The sequence below is a fragment of the Astyanax mexicanus genome, chromosome 6 (genome assembly GCF_023375975.1).
Source record: "Astyanax mexicanus isolate ESR-SI-001 chromosome 6, AstMex3_surface, whole genome shotgun sequence".
Taxonomy (NCBI): Eukaryota; Metazoa; Chordata; class Actinopteri; order Characiformes; family Acestrorhamphidae; genus Astyanax; species Astyanax mexicanus.
Genome location: NC_064413.1, coordinates 4762819 through 4788134, shown reverse-complemented (window position 1 = coordinate 4788134; position 25316 = coordinate 4762819). Strand labels below are relative to the sequence as shown.

General features: G+C 38.9%; 1 protein-coding gene and 1 long non-coding RNA gene across 2 annotated transcripts in view; both read left to right on the top strand.

The window, feature by feature from the left end:
* Positions 1 to 25316, top strand: part of LOC125802491 (uncharacterized) — a 479356-nt gene that overhangs the window by 239952 nt on the left and 214088 nt on the right. The window lies entirely within an intron of this gene.
* zhx2a (zinc fingers and homeoboxes 2a) lies at positions 460 to 23587 on the top strand. The gene is made up of 4 exons (XM_022674276.2): positions 460 to 720; positions 9839 to 9941; positions 19029 to 21574; positions 22710 to 23587. The coding sequence occupies exon 3, from the start codon at positions 19186 to 19188 to the stop codon at positions 21562 to 21564; it is 2379 nt and encodes a 792-aa protein (XP_022529997.1). The 5' UTR covers positions 460 to 720; positions 9839 to 9941; positions 19029 to 19185; the 3' UTR covers positions 21565 to 21574; positions 22710 to 23587.

Sequence of the window (25316 nt, the reverse complement as noted above, 5' to 3'; positions counted from 1 at the left end):
AAAAAAACAGAAAGAAACATAAGGAGAGCGAGAGAGAAACAGAGAGAAAGAAAAATAGATAGGGGAGAGAGAGAAATAAAAAAACAGCAACAGAGAAAAAAGTGACAGAGAGAAAGAGAGAGAGAAAGAAACAGGAAAAGAGAGAGAGAAACACAGAACGAGAGAGAGAGAGAGAGAGAGAGAGAGAGATGCCCTATCAGTCGCTGGCTCCGCACAAAATGCTTAATATTCAATGACCTATCACCCAAAACAGCGCTGGGATACGTCAAAAGCACAGCGCTTCATTCAGTTGAGAGGAGGGAAGCTCAGAGCTGAAGGGAGCGGATGGCGGGAGGACAGGCTGCCCGTATTCTCCGGTCTCTGAGCTCTCAGCCCTGAAACTTTCCTCCACTCTCAGACACACACACACACACACTCTCAGACACACACACACACACAGGGTCGCGGGCGCGCGTCTGCTGCTGTAAAGGACGGCATGGACGGGCTCCTCGTATCGTATGCAAATGTCGCTGCTGACGTCGCTGGTCATGTGGCTTTTGGCGTAGATCCCCCTGCGCTGCTGGCGGATTTTTTTTCGGCCGTTGTCTTTCGGGTTCGGTTCGACTCTTTACCGTTACCGAGCCAAGCCGCCCGCGCTCGGAGGAAGACGGGAGCACTTTCGGGACGACAGCGCTTCTCTCACAGCCTCCCCACACTCCTCCGTACTGCGTGGTCGGACAGGTAAGGGAAAAAAAACGCCGAATTAAATGGACCCCCCTCCCTCTCCATATCTCCCCTCGTTCTCTCTCTACAGAACCAGCGGCTCAACACACACATAACCTAGCTAACCTAACCTCACCCCCCGGAGAAAGTTCTAACCGCTGCGTCCGCGTAACGCTAGCTAGTTAACTAGTTAGCTAACCCACCTCTAGTTACCTAAGCTAGCCTAAACTCGCTCTGTATCATAGCCTAGCTTAGCTAACCTAACGTAACTTATCCATTCAACTTTGTTTCGTCCTCTCCTGTATCCGTATTGTGGAGGAAAAGTGGGCATGTTTGGGGAGAAAATAGTCCTCACGCCGCTGGCTGACCCCATAACCTGCTTTTCAGCGAGCTAAAACTCATCCGCGCTGTGTTTTTATTTAAATGTTAACGGTCGCCTGTCAGCTATGTTAGCTAGCTAGCCTGGTTAGCGCTTAGTTTGCTTGGGAAAGAGTGTAAAAAAGAGAGAATTTGAGTAAAAAAAACAGAGAGCGGGACGCGGACATGTCTTCTACTCCTGTGGCAGCAAAAAAAAAAAAAAATGACCAGCAAAATATGGCTACCGACGTCGACATGGCGTTTCGGCGGCTCAAGTCTGCGTACGGGTTCGTAACTAACTAGCTATGCTAGTTTCAATTAACGTAGTAAGCTAACTAGTTACGTTAGCTTAGCTAGGTTAATGTTAAACGATAGCTGACTACTAGCTAGCCACACTGTTTGCGAAGTGGCTTGTCCGTTTCTTCAGTATCCATGTTTAGCTAACTAACTATATACGCGTTATTCACGCATAGCTAGGTTAACGTTATATGGATGAAGTGAACGTGGCTCACAGGCTTGAGGTAAACGCTAGCTAACTAGCTAAGCTAGCTGATGCTACTTTGATTTTCTGATTTTTTGGGGAGGGGGGTCCGAGTCGTGTGATGTAGGCAGGGCAGCGGTGACGCCTTCTTCTAGCGAGCTTATCCCTCCAGCTCCCCACACACTGCATGGCTCAGCCACACTGCAGCAAGCAGCCTCTTCACATCTCTGCTGCACCCCCCCGCCTCCGAAAAAAATAAATATATAACGTTATATATAAAATCCCACTGTGGACACTGGCTGGCTGAGCTAATTAACTAAATAGTTAAAAATGTAAGAAGTTTGCTAACTAACAAACTGTGTAACTCTTGTTGTAGTTATCTGTCTTGTTGTTTAAAGGGCAAGCTAGGTCATGAAGAGTGAAATGAAAACAAATCCAGATAGATTTATTGTATAGAAAGGATGTTGGAACTTTGTGAACTTTATGAATTAAAGCAGTGGACTGTATAAATAGCATGGTTGGGTTAAGCACATTTATCTGTCTATTCATCTATATACACTTCATGGATAATAAGTCACCAAATGATCTGGGGTTGCTGCAGTTGGTCAGGTCTTGGTTCAGCAACAGTATTGTGCTGAAAAAATGAGGTCAGCAGCTGACTACATGAATATACTGAATATAGACCAGGTTATTCCATCAATGGATTTTTTCATTCCCGATGGCATGAGCATATTCCAAGATGAAAATGTCAGGATTCATAGAACTGGAATTGTGAAAGAGTTCAGGGAGCATGAGATCATCATTTTCATACATGGATTGAGAGAGCTCGCCACAGAATCCAGACCCTAACCTCATTGAGAATTTTCTGGACATGCTGGAGGCTTGGCGCAGCAGTCAGACTCTACCATCATCAACGCTGCAAGATCTTAGTGACAAATTAATGCAACACTGGATTGAATTGAATCTTGTGACATTGCAGAAGCTTATCGAAGTTAAAGGCGGTCGTTCAACGAAATATTAGTGTTTTTTTTTTGGCCAGGCCAAAATACAGATATATTTATGTGTCACAGACCCTTTAAAGTATATGTGAGGTCCCTAAAGCTCTCTGTCCATCATTGTAATTCAAGAAGTCCCTAAGTGACATACAAAACAAAAAGCGTCCCCCCCACTCTAAAATTAACACTGACCACTGTGAACTTTATGAATGACAAGTTTGAATTAAGCACAGTGTGCTGTGTATCTTTATATTTGTGTTGTTATTAAAAGGGCAAACTAGGTTAATGAAATGTAGTCAAATATAGATAGAATTATTTAATAGAAGGGTGTTGGACTCTGAATGTTATGAATTGAACTGGGCACTATATGAATTGCAGGCTTGGTTTAATCACAGTTTTCTCTCGGTCTATTTATCTTTTCTTCTATATATCCACCTATCTTTGTATCTGGTCAAAAACTGATGTGAGATGTGAACTGTGTGAAATGAAAAGCTTGGGACAAGCACAGCTTGCTGTTCATTTCTCTGTTTTGTTGTTAAAAGGGCAAACTAGGTTATGATGAAGTGAACTTTATGGATGTCCCCTAAGGTGACATCATGTTAAAAAGAGATTTAGTTTACAGATATGCACAGATAGATGTAGTTTACCGATATGCACAGATGGGTTTAGTTTACAGATATGTACAGATAGTGTTAGTTTACAGATACGTACAAACAGGTTTAGTTTACAGGTGTGTGGTATGTTTTTGTGGCCCTTCCCCTAAAACAAAACACTGGCCACTGTAAATAGTATGCATTGTTTGCTCAAGTTAAGCACAGGTTGCTATATTTTTCTCTGTCTGTCATATAATTAAAAGGACAAAATAAGTTATGATGAAATTAAGTAAAAATACAGGCACTCATATCTGCCTACATTGCCAGTGTGTATGGGGTTCCTTTTTATGTATTTCTATTCAAATATTTAGGTGGATGACATAAGGACACTGCATTACCTTATTTATGTAAAGGCAAGGAAGAGCAAGGACCGCCTAGTCCTGAAATGCAGGTTGAAAGGGGTCACAAAGGGTGTCAGGATCTCCAGTACAGTGCTCTGACACATGTTGTGGAGGTTTCCTCAAGTGACATTTGTCATTTATGGTCTTGGAAGCTGGCCCAAAGCACCCTCAAAGAACCCCCCCCTCCCTTTATTTATTGAATGACCTTTAAGAGTTTTATAGCTGACAAGTTATGTTGACAGAGAAAAAGAGAGAGCACCTTGGTGGTGCTGCATCAAGACATCCTAAGAGAAATGCCCCATGAAATATGAAGCATCTAAGTTTTGTTAAGCATCTGTAAATACATCTAAAGCCATCTGAGTGTGATGCTGCACAGAACCACTATTTCTCTCAAGTCCTCTGCTGTCATTGTTGGTTTGGTTGACCCGTTTGCTGAGACTCTCTTTAGTAAATCCATAACTTTGTAGCATATCCTTGTCCAAATAATCTGGATGTGAGCTAGTTTTGGTATATCTGTGGTCATAGCCTAATTAGAAATAGATCTGAAGGTAAGTTTCTCAGTGAGGGTAAAAGTTGTCTCTAGTGAGTGGCTCACAGTAAGAAAAGTTTTATCCAAAGCAAACTTTCTTTTATCAGTCACAGAACCATAGATTAGTCTAGGCAACCATAAAGACAATAACAACTCAAGACCTCAATCCTGCTCAGTGGATTTGGCACAAAATGTGTTTTTGTGCCAGGTGACTGGCTGGTTTCAAAATGGCTGCCTGTGTTCATACTGAAGAGCTGACGTCTTTGAGGAGGTGGTTGCTGCCGCTGCCTCTGCCTGTAGCCTGAGCCGCGGGTGACTAAGCCAGCAGAGTCGCTGATGACATAGCCGTGGGCTGGGCTCCCTTTGAAAGCTCTGTTTTCTCTGTCGGTGGTGGTCATGACTTCACTGAATGGAGAGCCTCTTTGTGAGGGTGTTTTTGCCTCACACTGGGACCAGGTTTTTTTTTTATTAGTAATCCTCCACAAAAAACATTACTTATTTTGCTTGTGTCTGTTTTAGAGGTACAGCTAATTGAGGGGTGTCAGCTTTTGTAAGACCATCGCATCATGGTTTCTGATTTGTTCGCCACCAAGCATAATGCAACAAGTAATGCTTGCTCACTACACAATCATACATACAAACATTTTAGTAGCGTTTAGCATATGCTGTGTTGACTGACTGATTCCTGACTCTACTGTTAGTCAGCTGATGCATCATTTCACTTTAGTCACTGGGGTAACGGTAATGTCCCCCCCCCCCATTAACAGCTGAAAGTTAAACTTTAGGTTTAACAAGGTATGATGCATAATGCACAATAAGTAGTGTATCAGTGTGATTATGTGTCACAGCATTGGCAAAAGTATAATTAAGTGATTAACTTTGTAATCTAAAATAATCGGAAAAAAAAAAGGTTAAAGCAGCAATCCTTAACATTTTTACTTGTAAATTGAAAAACAGTCTTGTTCCTGAGTGGGGAGAAGTCAAAATATTATAATAAATTAAATTAATATGCTTCTGCTACCATTCCATATATTTATTCTAAAAACAGAGGTGTCTGGTAGGTCACAGTAGAGTTGGGTGAAATGCCCCTAAAATAATAATGTAATAATTCCAGAGGTTTTTGCAATAGTCTTGGCGATATGACAAATAAAACATTTAATTATTTTAACTATATTTCAATAGTTATTTTGGATATTTCAACAAAATAAATATGAATTATTAATTTGGTAAAAATAACAGTTTTATACATTTAGCAGAAAACAAAAATCTATAAACGTTTTTCCTTTTTCTAAACAGTAGCTTAAAAAACATTATATTTGTATAAAAGCATTAAAGTTTAGCATAAAAATGTAAGATAAGGTAACCATAAACATCTACTGCTTATGGTGCTGATACAAGAGCTACTGCTAACATGGAGATGTCAGAACATCAAACTCTTCATTAAGTCTTCATTTGCTCATTCACATAAATAATACCAAAGAACAGCAGAATTAGAATTTGAGAGTTAGTGAACTAAATAAGAGCACAACTGAATTGGTGCTAAAATCAACAGGTTTGTCAGATTTTAGTATGCTAGTATGTTTTTTGGCACAGAATCTGGTACCGTTGTAAGATCAGCCCCCCCAAGGCTGAAACCAAGTATTTCCAATTCTCTCCATGCAAAATATATGATGTGATCTTGGACTTTGTGTTGCTCCATATCTTTCTGGTTGGCCTGGCCATTGCGACAGCTCCATTCTGTGGTCCGAGAGATGTTTTTGTGTGGATCTGCAGGAATGCTTTGGATCGTTGTCCTGCTAGCAGAGATCCAGCGACGACCCAGTTTTAGCTTCCTGGCAGTGACTGCCGCATTTTGCCCTGAAATGTTCTGGAACAGGACAAAGTTTGTGATTGTGTGTTATCCTCACAAGGTCTCCAGGGCCTGTGGAAGCGAAGCAGGCCTGTGCTGCAACAACATAATCAGCACCGTGATTAGCTTCCTTTCTGCATCTGCATCTGCATGGCTCTGTTTCTTTTACAGTTTTGTCTTAATGTACACTGACCAGCCATAAAATGTTTAAACTACTGACAGATTAATAATAACATTGATTGTCTGGTTATGGTTGTTTCTGTTAGTTGGCATCTTGCAGTTAAGTGAGCAGTCAGTTTTTGAAAGGGGTGAGCATAAGAATAAGAATCTGAGTCAATTTGACTCCTTTTTTCCTGTTCTGGAACACACACAATGTAGGCATATGATATTATTGTTATGGCTTTTTTAAAGTTAAAATGTTTAAACGTTTCTATTATATTATTTAATGTTCTGATAAGAATGTGTGAAGTATATGAGGCATGTTGTCTGCAGCACTGGGGTCATATGAGGTTAGATCTGTTATCTTTTCCTCTGTACTTACAGTGGTAACTGCATTACAGAGACACCTATTGGTGCATATGGGTGTAGTTTTACTGTTTGACCTTTCATTCTTTTCACAGCAGCAATGTTTCTTTTTGCTGGCGTGTGTGAGTGGTTTGATTGTGCCTTTGGACCATTCTTAGAATAATGGATGAGTGATGTTTCTGTCTGTCTTTGTTATTACTCTGCCATTGTTTAGGTTTGAATGAATGCTGTTTTGGTGCATGATGGCTGTGTTAGGTTTGCAGGAGCCTTGCTTTCTGTATTATTTTCTGATTGTCCCCCCTAGCCATCTTCAGGAGAATGTAGTGTTGTTGATGTATGTGAGTTAGGCCTGTCATAATAATAATTTTTTTTTTTTGGATGATGTATTCTCCCAGAAATAAATGTGATAAAAAGTCATTTTTAGACAATTTAATGGCCTTAATATAATGATGATTAAATGACATAATACAATTGCACCTTTTTAAGGGAAGATTCACATTTGATTAGAACATTTTGGGAGATTTTTTCTCTTATTGCCACAGTCCGTTCTACGTTTGTTTGTTATTCCTTGTGTCACTGGCTAAAACATTGGTAAAGTTCATACCTATGTAAACAAATACAACACACTTATTCGTATTAACAGTATAAAGCCACTGCTTGTGGTATACCTCATGACACATTGGCAGACCTATGGTAGCCTCTAGCACTCTGTATTTAACGTCAGTCAGTGACAGATGCTGTAAATAGTATTTTTTATACATTGATGTACCTCTATTCATTTAAAAATGACAGAATTTATAGAAGGCGGTCACACCTGCCAGATTTGATTTTCAGGAGATCCTTGACTGCTAAATGTTTTTAAAGATTAACTACAGTGGCAATGCTAACTGTATATTCCAGGCTGGATTAATCACTGATTTTTGATAACAGATCAATAGCACTGTGCAGGATGGATTAACTGAATTTTGTTGTTACATATAAAATGTGGATCATGCCTGTAGTTTATTTGAGTCCTTAGTTATTAAGCTCAGAATGCCAGCATGTATTGATCGGCTCAATGCTATCTATCAGACAACCGGTCTGAGTGGGACTGGCTAACGGCTAAAAGGCAATGCTTAGGCCTGTCAAAGGTTTATTGTGCACAATGTATTGTCCCTGAATGTATTGCAATAAACAGTGTTTTTGTCATTTGATATTTCTTGTCACTTGTATCTTGTATGTTCTTTTTAACTACACTGTCCCACTGCCTCCAATAGTGTTGTACATAACATATAGTGACACAGTAATATTGTGCTATAGAAATCCTTATTGTGAAAATAGCAGTATTCTGTCTTGAAAGAAGACTTTTATTTATTTTTTACATTTTGGGGCCATATTGCCCACCCTTAGTCTGCACCACAAGCACAGAGGTGGAAAAGTTTTGGGCTTAGCAGCTGGAGAGTTGTCCTCTTAATGATATTCTGCACTCTTTATTTCCAAACACACCTTTGCTAAAAATGTTTATTTTTTTTATCAGTGTACAGTACTTTTTTTCTAACAGAATCAGTCTTATTTACTTGTTTTTTTTTTTTGGGAGTGGGAAATGTTGACGACAGCAAAAATGATTGAAATCACCACCATATATTCTATGACAAGTCAATAATGTAATTATTGTGACAGGTCTAACTACACTACACTCAAATTTGTTTTATAGCAAAATAACCACTTTGGCTTTGTAATGATGGATAAATTAAACCTTTATTAAGCCTTTAAATGGTTATTTATATCATCGCTGTTATCTCTGTTACAAACATGATTGTATTTAAAAGTACTACAAAACACATAGTTACAGATGCTGCTGGAGAGTTTGCTGATTCTTTCACTCTCTGATCTGATGCGTCTTAGAACTGCACTGCAAATGAAACAGTTGGGGCACACAGTCGCCCCTCCATTTTGAGGTGCACTGTAGGATGTCATTAGGGGACGAATGCTCCGGTGCGCTGGTGTAACTTGTACTTGTACTTTGAAATATCCTAGAAAATGGCTATATCCTCCTGTTAGTTTACTTAATGTGGAACTAGCAGGGGTTGATTTGAGACCCCTCATTTGTCTTGTGTGCACTTATTGTGCGTTTTATTTGTTAACTGCGTGTTTGTGTATGCACCCTGTGGGAAAGGGGCTGCGTACAGCAGGGAGGAGTGAACTGAGAGGCCTTGGGGAAGCACCAGTGCTGAGTTTTGCATTTTTTCTCCCCCATCAGCAACATGAAACTGTGGCTCCTCCTTGATTCCACATTAATACATTAATGGAAACCCTACGACGGGATGTTGATCGTAACCCGGTGAGAAAGTAAATTAATTCTGACTGACAGTGAGAATTTCCCTGCATATGGTCACTTTTAGACAGAGTAAACAGCAGTTTTGGCTAGGGCTGTCATTATTAGTGGGCCTGAATGAGGTTGAACAGCAAAAACACTTGAATTTTTTTTTTCTCTGTTTTGTAAACTTTGTTGTCTTTCTAGGAACTACATCCAAGTTTTATTGTGACATCTTTGACATTATAAACAATGATATAGCAGCAAGCAACTAATTTCTATGTAAAGATATTAGGAGTGGGATTCTCTAAGCACCTAACTTTTCATTTTGATTGCGATTCAGAGATCTGCAATGAGATTTTTAAACTATTATTGATGCATCTTGTAATGATCCGGAATGAATCCTAATATTTAATAGGCTCTTTGACACCATTTCTATTTACTTGTAAAAAAAAAAAAAAAAAAAAAAGGATAGTTATTTTAGTTAATCAGATGATTAATACAAAGATCTTGGATTAATGTTGTTAGGGTAATATTAAAATAAGATAAAGCAGAATCAAGATCTATGCTAAATCTGCATATGAATAAAATAAAAATAATAAATAAATAAAATAAATGAATAAAATAAAATAATGCAAAGTACATAAAGTTGCACGTTTTAATAGGCGCCAGAATACTTTATATATACACACACAGAAATGGGTTCCCAAAGCACCTTATCTGATTTTTAAGTGCAAGTAAATGTGAATAATTTCTCCTAAAATAATAATATTAATAGAAATAATACCTCAGGGGCAGCAATAATAAACATTATTTGTTTAACATTTATTAATTAGTTGAAAGAATGGAATAATTTTTGATTAATATAAGGTAAATAACATGTATAGAGTGCATATATTTCTGGTAAAATGTAGTAAAAAAAATTAATTTAAAAAGTATTCTTAACTATCCCTATATATATATATATATATATATATATATATGTTTATATTAGTGGCGTGAAATGGTCTATATATAGCAATAATATTGCTGTTATATTTGTACTTAGCCAGCCAGATTCAGCCAGAATATAAGTAATGTTTAAATTATTATTATTATTTTTTTTCCATGCAGGTGCCGATCGAAACGTTATCTCAAAGAAAGAGTGGTGGAGAAGCAAAGGCTTCTGCACCCGTACATCACACGCCCTGTTCCCAGGGGAGACCGTCTCTGATAGGTGAGCTTCTTATTTAACTTTTTTTCTTTTTACTTCACAGAGTTAACATCACAGGGTTAGACCAGGAATATAGAAACTATTTGTTTAGTTCACACAAAATTATTGATTGTCCAAATCTGGAAAAATATAGAAAATACAAACATATTTAGTATGGAAAAATATTCTGTTTTCCAAAACATAAAATGAAGAATATATATTTAAAAAAAAAAAAAAAAAAAAAAAAAAAAAAAATATATATATATATATATATATATATATATATATATATATATATATATATATATATATATATATATATATATATATAATATATATAAATTATTTTTTTTTGGACTACAAACAGGTAAAAGTATAATATAAATAATAGTATTTTTGCGAAAACTGCCTCAGAAAACGTGGCAATATTATTGTTTATGATTCGCTATAGCACCCATACTTCAGAGTAATGTGAAAATCCTAATGTAAAGGCACTCGGAGACCATCATGCAGTGTAAAGTTTTTGTTAATGGTTTTTGGGTGATTGAGATTTGTGAGCTGATTTGGACCGGTTCCACTCAGTGGTTGCATGTGTGCCTGAACAGTATCTGAACTGCATCACAGCAAGTCCTAAAATCATTTGTTTAGCTGGCAGGTGCTTTCATTTGTTTTACGGATCATTATCTCCAGTAAATTGCTTGATGACATGATTAGCTCTTCTAGTTAGATGGCACGTTTTGTCAGCCTGTTAGTTTGATTTGTTATATTTGTATTTGTTAGTGAGTAATTATAGGTGTTTAATGTGTCATAGTTATGCGTAATTTCTGTTTTTATGTGGTATAATAATAAGAATGAAATATGCTAATGTGATTTCAGTTTTCATTAGGATACATCAGAGACTTGTGGGTGTAATACAAGAGCCTCCATATTCATTTTTTTTTCTATTGCCCTTGCACTGGATGAGTTGTCAAGTCTTTGACCCTGTTTTTACACCTGGTCACGTATTTTCCTGAGACAAATGGCCTCAGATTTTGTGTTTTATTTGAGTTATAAAAGAACTTCATTGCTTTGGTGTACCCAAATGGTTGCATGGTTTTCTTTTTTCCCCACTTTAAATGTGTACCTGACAGAAATGCAAGACTAGTTCATCATTTGAAAAAGACTTTCTTTTTTTAAATCAGTTTCTTTTAATCTTTTAGGGCCAATTTATACTTCTACGTCGAACCCACCCTGTAGCCTATGTGTCACCGCGTACTCTACACCGTAGCCTGCACTGTAGCTCAACGTGCTCCTCTCTGAAAAAATGACTATGCGTCGTGTGACGCGGATAAGCGCAGCTGTAATTGGTCCTCTGGGCTTTGTGTCCCCACCCACACGTTCCCGCCTTCACAGTTTTAACTGCAGAACGACATAGAGCTGTTGATATGCGCATGCATAAGTAAAAATGCACTATGCTGCGTTGCAAACACTAGCTGGATACGCATAGGCTACGGCGTAGGTTTAACGCACAAGTAAATATTGGCCTTTACTAATGGTGGGGAATCTGTAGGTACCTCACAATTTAATTTGATTGTGATTCAGAGGTCTGCAATGTGATGATAAAACGATTATTGATGCATCTTGATTAACCTTTGTCTTCTATACAAAATTGCACTAGTAGCAGCATGCTTGTATTAAATTCATTTTAGCAAGTACTAACTTCTAACCAACAGTACGTGCAATAAGCAATAAATCAGGCTAAAGACCCCCCAAAAAAATGCTTACCAAACACACAGCTTTCACCCATATGGCTCTCGTTCACTGCTCTAATTTGGAGAACATGTAACTGTAGCTGCCACTCATCGCTGGTAAAATTCAGCGCAGTTACGGCGACGAGATTAGATGTGGCAATGGAAATCCATGCATCAGGAGTTGCAGCAATCCTAACTGCTTTATAGAGTTTCTCTCTGACTTCAGCATGTCCCAGCAGCAGCAGTAGTGTAGCTAGTGTAGCAGTCCTGTAGTATGTGCAATATGGCACTAAAGCCCATATTTAAACTTACTTGCATATTGTTTGGCTCTTGTCAGCATTCTTTTATAGAAGCAGAAGTGCGTCCATACTCGAGCTTTAAATGCACAGGGTGCCAGTCAAATTTGTGCAAAGCAGAACTGCAGAACTGTCCAGGTGCTAGACTTTAGTACTTCTGAGTTCCAGGTTTTACATTCCGTCGTCCTTAGGTTCTCAGTTATAGATAATGTCTAAAAAATTGATTTTCCTTTTTTTTGTCATAATTTTTTTCTCATTCTCCCCCCCCCCCCAAATTTAGCTAGACCAGTTGTTCCACTCATTTAGCTGCTAGTTAGCTGTGTGTCCTCAATCACAAGTGATGCCACAACACAAGGAGGGTGAAGACTAGCACATGCCTTCTCTGCCTTCACATGTGAAGTCAGCCACCGTCTCTTTTCCAATTGCTGCTGATGCAGCAGTGCTGAGTAGCATCACAGCGCGCTCGGAGGAAAGAGCAGCGACTCGGTTCCAATACATCATCGACATTACCTTTGGAGTTTGGGGGCGAAAGAGCCTCATCTGTCCACTCAGGGAAAGCACGCCCAGTTGTGCTCTCTCAGGGATCCTACAGCTGATAGCAAGCTGCATAACCGGGATTTGAACCAGCAAACTCCCAATCATAGTGGCAGTGGACACTTTGATTCAGAATCTTCCTTTTTCACATCGCAATGCATCTATAAATAAAAAAAAATTCCCCACCCCTAATCTTTACCTGTTCACAAAAGGCAACAATGCAGTGTTGTTAGCCTTGTATCATGATGCATATCATATTTCACACTTTTTTTTGCCTGTACACAGCCCTACAGTAACTGGTGTTAGATTATTAACTGTGAGCTGATAAGCTGATTAATTTTCCTTTCCCTCAAAGCGGAAAAATGTAAGGCAACCCTGTTTATACACAGTAGCAGCACAATTGCAGATGTCTAATCAGATACTATAAAATTGTGCATGGTTTGTATTGATGCTGTTTTATTTTGTTACTCAATTGTTCATGAACATGTTCTGTTTTGACTTCTGAGACAGGATTTGGAAATCCTAAAGCCTAGGGCCCCTTAGCTTCAAAGTAAGCCTCCACAACTGTGTATTGGAAATATATTTCCTCATAGGCTACAGTGTAGTCTTTTGCAGGGGAGTTTACGTGTTTGTGGGATATGTGTGATTCAAGCCTTTGGATTCTGTGAGTCAGCCTTACAGTTGGATGTCAGTTGTGCTTGCATGAATCTTACCACTGTTTCTCAAAGCAGTTACAGACAGGCTATAAAAGCAGAGATGATGTTATTCTAACATTCTAACAAAACCCAACAGTTAAAAGAGTAGAAACAGCTCTGTTTGAGCAGGTACATTGTATTAATAAACAGTGTAAGGAGGACAGTAACTGCAGTTATCAGTTATTGTAGTAATCGAGTATTCTGCTGACAATTTGTTTGATTAATCGGATAAAACACACTTTTGTTTGGTTAAAGAATATTTATAAATACACACAAGAGAAAATAAGACTTAGTTCATTACTTAGTTATGAACGATCAATTGGTTTTCTTGTATAGAAAAAAAGTTTTGTATTTTAAATTCACATTGTGCATATGAACAAACTATAATAAACAGTGTTGTCACAAAAAAAAAAAAAAACATCCCATTTTCTCCTCAATTTACAAGGCCACGTACCCAACCCACTCATTAAGACTCTGGTTAATGCTGTATCAAGCAATATTGGAGTCCCATGTCTTGTGAAATTTTACAGATTTTTTTTTTTTTTTTTTGTACAAAACCTAATCTTCTCTAAATTAAACAAAAGCATAAGAACCATTGTGAGGTTAATAAGGGATAAGGGTGATTTCCAGTTAAATAATAACGTTCTTCTTCCCAGAGATGAAGCAAAAGCAATGACTTTGCGTGTAAGCATTCATCAACTCAAATAAAGCAAATTCGATGCAAATTCATTCCATGTGAACCACTACGATAAACATCCCTGTGGCCTAAAAATATCCCAGTAAAAGAATGGAAGTAGTTTAAGATACTATTACAGTGTATCACTGCCAAACCATATTATTTTGGCGAAAGCAGACTAAACCAAAAATGGCCAGAGGGAGTCTCAGTAGATGAACAATTGCTTCTGTTAGAAACCTGCAAAGAGCTCTTAAAGAAGTCTTTTATGTGGCAGTGATTTTCATATTCTTCATTTTCTACCTGTTTCTTCAAATGAAATATAAGGAGGATAAGCTGCATGTAATGTTGAAGGGGCTGGAAACAATAGCTTGTGCATCATTTTAAATAGTGCTGTCTGTTTACAAATACACTTAACTAGGTTATTTGAGAACTAAAAATCTAAATCGTAATCTAGAATTGCTCATATATTTAAAGAATATTAAGATTACATTTTTTTTTAACCAAGCCCTAGTTTAATTTTTTTTACCACAATTAGTTCCAACCCTGCAATGTGATTGGCTGAGAAGCGTGAGAGAGTGCCGTTATCAGCTGGTAATGCACTGTAACTGAATCTCTCCATGTATTACTCTGCCACATACAGGTAACCTAGCAACGATGCAGCGCTTACAAAACAAACAGTGCAGCAGTGTAACTATTTTAACTCGTGGAGTGTTTATAATCAAAAAGATCCTCTGTAACTCAAAATCTTTTATTAAACAGCGATAATGGAACTGTGGTATAATCGCAATAATAACTTGAATATCTTTCTCTCAAAAATACTCTCAAATATTGCACAATATTTTTAGAGTGTGTGTTTTGGTGGATAAACTGTAGATTGATAAATCTTTCCCGACTTATGAATCAGTATTTGCTCTGTAGAATAATGTGAATAGCTTTATTCACCACGTCTGCTCTGCTTGGATTTCAACCCGAAAGAATCGGCTTGGCCAAAAATAGGAATGCGGAATGTTCCTCATCTGGATCTCTGTTGAGAAAATCCCGCCCACCTGCTGCTAGGCCGTTGCTAGGCAACTCATGAGTCCAGATTTTTCAAGGCCTCTCCCCAGGTATGCCAAAAACTGAAGAAACCTGGGGAGATGTGGTTAAAAAAAAAAAAAAAAACTTCTCAAAGCGTCCCGAGACGAAGGTTTACAGTTACAGAAAGATTCTAAAGTAGAGCAACGTTTCTCTGAAGGGTATTAAAACATGCTTATGGATGCAAAGCCACTCAGGACCCCTATAAGCCTACAGTTCATCTCATAACGTGACTATTAGGTTTTTGGTTTTGTTATTCATGCAAGCCCGGAGATGCTGTAGTCCTATCTTACCGGGTCATTACTCTATATCGAGCTGTGTGTTATGCATGCAATGCAGTCACGTCCTGTCTTTGCGCCTTAGGAGCCTGTAATTAAATTTCTGAAGGCCTTGTTTTGCATGTGTAAGCAGTCTCCACCACAATCCCCCCACACATCTGTCGCCATATTGCTGTTACAGTATGTTTTACTCAACGCGCAGTTATTAAATTGTTGAGCAGTGTGAAGGCCAATCAGTTGAAACTCTTGTTTTCTTCACTTCACGCCTGTATTGTAGCAGCTCTGCTTCTGGAGTGAGCTTTTGTGCAGTGCTGCAGGGTTCCTAGGCCCCATTTGATGAGATTTAAATTAATTCTGCCTCAATCCCAAATTCGCCCCCCCCTGCTGCGCTGCACAGTATTAACAAGGCTCAGTCTCCGCCCCCTCACACAGCAGTTCCGCAGCAACATCCTCCCATGGAAGGATGCGGCTCAGCCAGTGGAAAAGCACACAGCGCCTGGCTTCTTCCTCTCTCTGGCTCCCACAACCACCTTTATATAACACACTCGTTTAAATGTGCATCAGATGTGGCTAGTAAGAATAGATATGATCAATATCAGAGAAGAGGTGGAATTAATGGTACTTTAGCAGTGATCTGGCCCTTGTGTGCTGATGTTTTGTTTTGAGTTGTGTATTACAATAGAATATTTAATGCTAAAATAAGTTGTTTTAGAGTTATTGTCCTCATTAATTGAAAAAACTGTACTACTATTTTTCTTCTACAGTTGGTGCTGTCAGTGTGGGCACACAGATATATTAAGCAGTCAGATCTTGAAGGGTTTGAGTTTATTGACAAGAATTTGGTAACATAATGCCATCACGATACAGTTCAATAAAAATGTAGGTGACTGGTTACAACGATTAGTTGACATAAACAACATCAACGACTATAACAGTTTGTCGTCACAGGATTTCATTGTTGACCCATCAATGTGTGATGAAGCAGAGTGCACCCCGTGGGAGGGGTAATGGGCTCACACACGTCCGTGTCTTGCTTAGATAACACCCATACCCATTGTACATTAGCTAGGGCTGCAACGTTTAGTAGATATAATTGGCAGCTATTGTTGATTTATTTAAATTTGTCAACTACTAATTTTATTGTCAACTAATCGTTAATTTGTAACAGTAACAGTACTGCATTACACAAAGTGTTGGTGACAGAAGCGCAATGGGAGATAAAGGGTAAATGGCTCCCTCACACAGGTTACACTTAACTTAGACTTAGTCTTAGGCAAAAGTGCCCAAACACAACAGATTACATATTTAATTGAATAGATTTAATAAATATTTACCAGTAACATCTAGATATAAATTCCTTTTAAATCTTATGTTAAGCTGTTTCTATCGTTTTTAGAGATATAGGACATGGCAGAAATAATTTGCCCTTGTAGGTGTCTCAGCTAGGGCTGGGTTTCAAAATTTGACACCAAAAAGGTACCGACCGAAATGTTTAGGTACTACCGAGTACTAAAGTCTAAAAAAATATTTGGTGCCTGTATTTGATAGTTTGCATGAAACACAAATAGATGCGGCAAACGTGGAGAATACTTACAGCGCAGTAAAAACAACCCTGACAGTGCATACATGCAGAGAGTGCGCTCAGAAACGCAGATCATTCAAATTGTGGATATACCACCTCTGCTGAAATCTCACGCGCTTCCTCTCTCTCTCACTCGCCCCGTCTTCTTCTATCTGTCTCTGAGATATTAAAATACAAAATGATCTCGTCTGCCAGACCTAAATCACACTACATTTTATTACTGTCCCCTCACAATAATGAAATGTATCCAGTAATATGCTTTGGGCAAAATATTTTAGTTTAAGCACTTAATGTTAAGCAGTAATACTGTTGTTTTTGTTCTTAATAAAGCGCCACAATCATGCTCATTGTTTATGTTCCAACAAGATCCAGAAAGTCTCTCATGATGGCAGTATAAGAATGAGTACTCATGTCGGCTGTTGGGTAAATCCGTTGTGTGAGAATAATTATCACTTTTTGTATTTTTTTGGTTGCAATTTTTGGATATCCGTAATGAATTTAAGGTAATGTACTGGTATCGAAAATAAGAAAACAATAAAAACAATACCCAGCCCTAGTCCCAGCAGAACCTTATTGAAAGTAAGACAAAACATTGTATTTTTTTTCCCTGCTGGTTAAATTGTTACCATTGACCCCTTTCTTTGCCCTCAGCACGGTTGTCTTAAAAACAAACAGGGTGCTTCTCCTGGAGTGAGTTGAGGTTGAGATGTGAGATGACTGTGGCCTCATACATATTTCATTAGTCTCCACTGTACTGAGATCCACTCGGGTCACTACAAGCCGGAGGAAAGCCTGACACTGGAGCGCCAACCGAACCTGGCACAAGCTGTGTTTCTTCATACCTTCGCCAGTCAGTTCCCTTTCCCCGCTAATTAAAACCTGAAGGATCTTTTTAATCTGAAGCTGTGAAGCAGCACAAGTCCATCTCAGTCCCTCTGTGCAGTTGCTATAACTACAGCATAGAAATGAAGCCTCCCTAAATTTTTAATGACGCCTAGCTCGTACTGAGTCTGGACAGACCCGGTAATCAATCATAAACTTTTCTCTACAGGTCCAGTCCAGAGTGGCAAGGATCCACTTGTGAACTGTATATTTGTGAAATATAAAAATCTGTAGTTTACACCAGGGATTTACCAAATATTTGTCAACCTAAAATAATCAAATGAGTAAAAAGACAGTGATTAATACTTCGTTATTTTAAGTCGTATTTCAGTGTTTCCTCTAACATAAGAAATTTAGCATCTTTAGTTCACAACACATTCACTTGAAGTGCACTAAAGCATCTTGAGAGAGTCTGATGTTCATAGATCTCACTGTAAAAGGATAATTATTGTTTAAATATATAATGATGTAAGGTACCCTTACACATTATCAACATAGACAATCATGTATATACCAACCTGTTTCAGTTTTGCACTGTTCATACTTACCTGCAGGGTACTTACCTGGGTCAGTCCATTGGGCGAGGAATATAATTAAAACAATTTACAGGTTGCAGCACAGGCTTTGATGTTCTCTCACTCCTACACAGAAATTAAAAATGCACACTCGTATTCTTTTCCTAAACACTACTTTTCTTACATGACCTTTAATGGTGGTGCACTATTTTTAAAACACCGTTTACTGTGGACGTATCAATCAATGTTTCTGTAATTGATGGTGTCATATTGATCTAGGGCGTTTTTGCATCAACACTATTAAAACAGATTAAACAGACTCTGGCTTGTTTGTACTCTTAGTGTGGTTCGATTAAGCAGATGTGAAAACAGTAATCTAATTCAGGTTCTTCTCGCTATATGTATTTTCTTGCTCCCACGTCACACAGTTCTGACCAATCAGAGGAGACAATGTGATCGCATGGTGTTTTGGTTCCCCTTTTTGTGCGTTTACGTTTATGCCTGTGTGAAATCAAACCAAACAGAGAGAAAATGTTCCAAGTAAACAAACTCCATACCTGCTCCGGACCATAGAAACCAACTACAGGTGTAAAAACGGCCATAGATATAAGAGCACAGACCCATTTCTTTATATTGATGCCAAATTCAAAATTGAATCAGATGAATTCAGTGAGCAGCATATTTGTGTTTAGTCTTATTGTGGGAATGACTGTAAATATTAAGGGTTTCTGGACTCGGGTCTGTTGGAATCTGTTAAAATTGCTTGTGATGTTAAATTGTTTAAATGTAACTTCTACTGTTGGTCAGTAAGACTTAATCTGAAAGGGTCTCTTTCTCTTGTCTTTTCAGATTGCGTGGCCTGGGATGCAGTCTCATGAAGTCGGCCACTGCAGCTGACATTAAAAGTCAGCACATATATTCATCTTTCGTCTTCAGACAAAGATCCAATCATCACTTACCAACAGTCCTTCATCAGGGTTGTACTGTCACAGTGCCAGACTAGGTCATGGCTAGTCGAAGAAAATCCACAACGCCCTGCATGATCCGGCCAAGTGATCTGGTGGAACAGGATGATACAGAAGACTGTGTAGACAGTACATTGGAGAACGGATCCTCACATGTGCCTACCAGTGAGAACTGGACAGACAAAACGAATCATGTAAACACTACGCAGGAGATAACTGAGCCAGAAAAGCCTGAGGCACAAATTCGGCCGCAGAAGAAAGTTCAGGGGGGCTATGAGTGCAAATACTGTCCTTTCTCCACACAGAACCTTAATGAATTCAAAGATCATGTGGATTCCAACCATCCTAATGTCATTCTCAACCCGCTGTATCTATGTGCAGTCTGCAACTTTAACACAAAGAAATTTGATACGTTAACAGAACACAATGAGAAATGCCATCCTGGAGAGAGCAATTTCAAGTTCAAAAGGATCAAGCTCAACAGTCAGACCATTCTAGAGCAGACCATTGAAGGTTCAAACTGTGCAGCTATTTATGATGCAACTAGTCCTCAGTCTGCAGAAGACTTGTCAGCGTTTCCCCTGAGCAAATCGATGTCAGTGAAGATGGGCAGGTCAAAATTTGAAGGCAAGCGAACACTGGTAGACGGTCAAATGGATAAACTTAACCCAGATTTACCCAAAAAACAGATCACTGCAGTGAACGTGAACGGAACAATGTTAATCCCAGATGCGACCCTCAAAGACGGACTCTCTCACATAATGCCATCCCTACAGCGGCCCCCCAACTACAGTTTAGTACCAAAAATCGCTGTCCCTCTGAACACAGCAAAATACAATGCATCGCTGGACGGCAACCTCACTCTTATCACTTCGTTCAATAAGTTTCCATACCCAACACAAGCCGAACTCTCCTGGCTCACTGCAGCTTCTAAACATCCAGAAGAACAAATCAAAGTGTGGTTTACGACACAACGGTTAAAACAAGGTATCAGCTGGTCTCCAGACGAGGTCGAAGAGGCACGCAAGAAAATGTTCAATGGAACGATTCAATCGGTTCAACAAGCATTCACGGTCTTGCCTGCTCAGTTAACCCAGTCCACAAAAGCTTCGCAATCACTTCTTCAAACCCTCCCTTGCCACCTCCTTGGACAGTCAGGCTTGGTGTTGACACCGGTTGCAAATGGGTCCAGTGCAACTTGTGCTCCTCTTGCATTAACGCTTGCAAATCAAACAGCACAGGCAGTTAAGAGACCCCTTACAGCCTCTGTGGTTGCCCCTGACGTAAAGAGGCCTTCAATAATCCAAACGGTTCAGACGACTTCTAAATCCACCTCCCCCACGCCCAGTCTTTCTTCAGATTGCAAAAAAACTCCAGAGCAGATTAAAGAGCTCACAGCCAGCTATACCCAGTGCCAGTTCCCTGATGATGAAGAAGTGTACCGTCTTATCGAGACGACTGGTCTTTCCTGGGGTGAGATCAAAAAGTGGTTCAGTGATCAGCGGCATGGAAATCATAAGGCAGGGCAGCTAGTAAAGAATGACCTTCCATTAAAAGAAAACCTGCCTCAGAAAGCCGTGGCCACACAGTTCCCCCTTCTGGAAAGAGTGAAGGGCAAATCCTCTGAGCAAATGAAAATGTTGGAGGAGTGTTTCCAGAGGAACAGCTTGCCAACTCAGGCTGAGATTGAAAACCTTGTGACTGACACTAGACTGTCCAAATCTGAAATTAATGGGTGGTTCACAGAGCGCCGTGCTCTGCGAGACAACCTTGAGCAGGCCTTGTTCAACTCAATGGGCTCCAAAAGACTCGATAGAGGCGCTTTAAATGGAGTTCATGAGCAGGAGGCTCGGGCCAGGTCCTCTCCCCTTCCCCTGCTAACCACCTCTGTGTGCCCAGAAATCAACATCAAGTCTCTTGGCCTTCTGAAAGAAGTTTTCTCGCAGACGCAGTGGCCGTCGCCTGAGGCATATAATCAGCTGGAGCTCCAGACAGGACTCGCTCGCACGGAAATCGTACGCTGGTTCAAGGACAACCGATCCGCCCTAAAGAATGGAACTTTGGAATGGATGGAGCAGTTTCAAAACCTGAGCAACAAAAAGCACAATGGTCAGAACAGCGTGTCAGTAACGGAGCCTGCACAGAGCGTTTTACAGCGACATTTTCAGGACGCAAACGTGCTAAAAGGGGAGGCTGTAGAGAAGCTAGCAGAGAGATCAAAGCTCACCAACCAGGACATTGTGAATTGGTTTACCAGTAAACTGGGTCACAGCTTGCCGGACATCGGCAAGAGCAAGGACCAACACGGGCAGGCAAGTGCGGACAATGGGAGATGGGTAAAGGTTTCCGTGGCTGCTGACAGCGAAAGGAAAGATTCAGAGACACAGAGGGTGGCTCCAGACCCCATAGTGACTGGATGAACCAAGAAAGGTAGCACAATCAGTATTGTTGTACTATGATTTCAGTACTTTTTCCGAATATAGAACCTTGGTTTTATGTCTGCATTCATTATTAAAATCTCTTTATGCTATATTTCAGAATGAATTTCTGGCTTTGCTAATTAATGTTAATGCCAATAGTGTAAGATGGCTAAAATTAGCTGTTACTTCAGAACAGAAGAAAAATACAGGTTTGCTACACTTTCTGAGCTATGCTAAATAATTGTATAGAAGGGATTCTAGCCGACCAGGCTAAGATTTTCTTTTAGAATAGTGCACAGTAGGGGTGGGCGATATGGTTCTAAAATATTATCACGGTTTTTGACAAAACACTGAATTAAAAAAAAAAAAATCAAAAATGCACTACTGCAACTAAATGATTTTTTTTATTTTTTATTATTGCATATATGATATGATATGGCACACCCCTAACTGAGATATTTAAAAAACACAATAATTTTATCAGATTTGTAACAGAACTTAATGATCCAGAATGTCATGATACTAGTAATGCACTCCAAATATCTCCATATATCCTGGATTGAAGTAAAATAAATTATACTGGTCAAATATAATCTGACTCTATTAGACGTATAATGGGAAATGAGAACAGTTTGAATTTTTCTTTTGCTAAAAACAGTAAAAAGTAGTACCCTGATGTGATAATTAGGGGTGGGGGATTTTCGCACAATATTCAAAAATGTTTTCGATATTATTGAGTACGATATGATATGGCACACCCGTAGTGTACAGGTTGTGTTGAGGCTAATTGGCTGGCAAATCAGTCCCTGATCCTCAAAAAGGCGGTGACTGTATATATTATGATGTGATAGGAAATGCAAGAATTGTGTATAAAATATGTGTTTAATGGATATGTAATATGGATAAAGAACAGACTGCTCTAAATTATAAAAAAAGACAATATTCTTCTGTTAATTTTACGATTCTGAGCTATCTGAGATTCTATTTTCTGTCTAGAGAGCACTCAAGCAGTCGTTTTAGGATTTGTTCTGTAAATTCTATATTTTATCTCCCGTTTAGATTTTTTTTTTCTCAGTCATGATCAATATCCTTTGGATGGCCAAGGTTTGCTAAGAGTAAATTTGCCTTTTTCTCTATTTTTACAGGACAGAACAGGAGCTGCTATGACTAACCCTAAAGGGGAAAAGAACATGATCACATTGACATACTTGGAACCAATGATCTCATACCGGGACTCTGACGTTATCAGAGATAAGCAGGGCGAAGACAGTATGTGAAGCACTGGCCGGAACTGACCATGGAGTGCCAAAGTCAGATTGCTATGTTACTACTTGGGTGTTTTGGCTTTTTTTTTTGTTGGTTTTTTTTTATTTTAGAAAAAAGGGCCCTTGTAAATATTTTTCCACAGATTTGTAAAGTTTTGAGGATGAGTTTTGTTACATTTATAATATGGTAGGTTTTCCCGAGCCATTTAGCTTAACCCTTACAGTGGAACATTTTAGTCTTTTGTCAAGGGACGATAAACAGATTCACCTGCTGATAAACGTGGTCACGAAGGCACTTAATATTTCGAATGGACTAAGACAAGCGGTGCTCTTTTGACAGCCATCTCATTCCTGAAACGAGGTGATACTACGGACTTTACTTTGGACCATACAAACATTGCCTGCAGTCTCATACTGTACTTTTTACCACCGAGGTGGACATAATCAAAAACTGAATTCAGTGCAGCGATGTACAAACATGTAACACTCATCTTTGCAATATTACGATCGCAGCAGAATCGTGTTGGCTGGCTTCTTCTGGTTTTTAAGGCATAGATCAATCGCAGCGTCTCAGCTGTGGCCTGCTTCCCAACAGCTCAGTGTATTCTTTCCCCCTCTCTCGCCACTGCTCTAGTGTCATGTTCAGACATGTATCAGGAAAACTGTATTGCTATCGAGAATCATGCTTGCTCTTTCTGAAAGGAAAAAAAAACAGTCTGCTGTAACTCAATAAAACACAACCGATCGAACGTTTAAAACATGTGTTCTGTATAAACCTTTCTGTTGTGTCATTTTGGACATTAGATGCCTGTTTACAGGGGGTCTCAAAAGTTAAACAAAAACAGTTTGGTAGACTTGACCCATTTTAGACACAATATGTGGGGGAGAAAAGGGTCAAATGTGCGATTTTGAATGCGGCCATCTTGGATTCCGCATAAGGTTTTTAAATGTGAAGGTAGGGGTGTGTGACATTTTTAAAAACACTTTTTTAAAAAAAAACTTTTTTTTCTTTATTTCTGTAAAAATGATGTGTAATAGATGTGTTTTACTAATGGGACGGTTTAGAATATTTTAACCAGTGCTACCAAAACAGGTCTCCATTACCAGTTTTGTGCATGAATGGCGTTCTTTGAACATGTTGAACTGATCGACTCTGATTACAAATAATGGACGTGTGAGCGTTAGCACAAAAATCAGCGCAATATATTTACTTTGGGAATAGCAATGGCATGACCGTTATTTGAACCAGCAATCTGTATTGGTAGCACCTTAGACCACTTGCCCCCCAGATAATTTTCAGATAATTGTGTGAACATGCAAGTAGTAGATCTAAAAAGTCGTCTGAAAAAGAATAATTAGTCCAGTAAAGTATAGATATCCAACATTTCTACTGAAATAAGGTAACAAAGTGTTTATACTTAGTTACGGACATCTCTAAACAGTAGTTAACATTTTTTTATAAGTCTTGTTTGAAAAAGATTTTGGCAAAAGGTTGCCTACAGTTATACACCATTTTCACTGTGCACTATTTTGTGTTTTGTAATTTTTTTTTATTTTCTCCAAGAGAAATCAAGAATGATCTCTGATTGATTCAGCAAAACCAATCACATCACACACAGCTACAGTGAGTGTAAGCATTCAATCAAGTCCTGAACCAGAAACAACACTGTACAATGTATTCTTTCTGATCTCTGGAGTTCTCTGAATGGTGGACTTATCCTAAGCAGTTTATTTATTTATTTATTTTTAAATTCCTTATCTCAAGATCTGTACCAGGCATTACAGCTTTCCTAATTCAGGTGACCTCACTGAAGTGTGGTGAGAGCTGAGAGAAAAGATAGTGGACTAGCTGTGGGGTCCTGAGGTCTGGTTTGAGAACTGATGTGTCAACACACCACATTCCTCTGATGACAGACTTCAAATAATACGTTTACTTCCTACCCAAGTTGTGAAAGAGGAGAGTTTCAGGACAAACACTGTATGCCCCTAGTTTAGCTTTCATTGCAAATCATTTCCAGTATTCTTAGACCAAATACACAACTGTAAAATGCCCAGGTAGTATTATTTTAAGGCAACCATGATTTGAGAGTATTGTAGGTCATGGCAGTTGAACTGCAGCTTGGCTGAGCCTCTGTGCACCGTTTCTTTCTAATAGTACGCTTGAACCATGCAATGGCGCCTTCTTGTGCAAGCTTTATAGCTATAGTATAGTATAGCTCCATATTATAAAACATAGCATGATAAGTAAGGAAATGTGGTGTGTTTGGTAGATCTGGTATTTCTTTGTTGTAACAATGCTCCTTGCTGATAAGTCTGACATTGTTGGTAAGCCTGTTAATTTATCTTACAAATAATGGTTTGCACCCATGAATAATGTGAAATCCTCTCTGCCGAAGACAAACAGCAGCTTATTTTTCCATTGACTCATTTGGTGTTTGACAATATTCTCGGCTGGTCTGTTTATATATATATATATCCCCATTATAT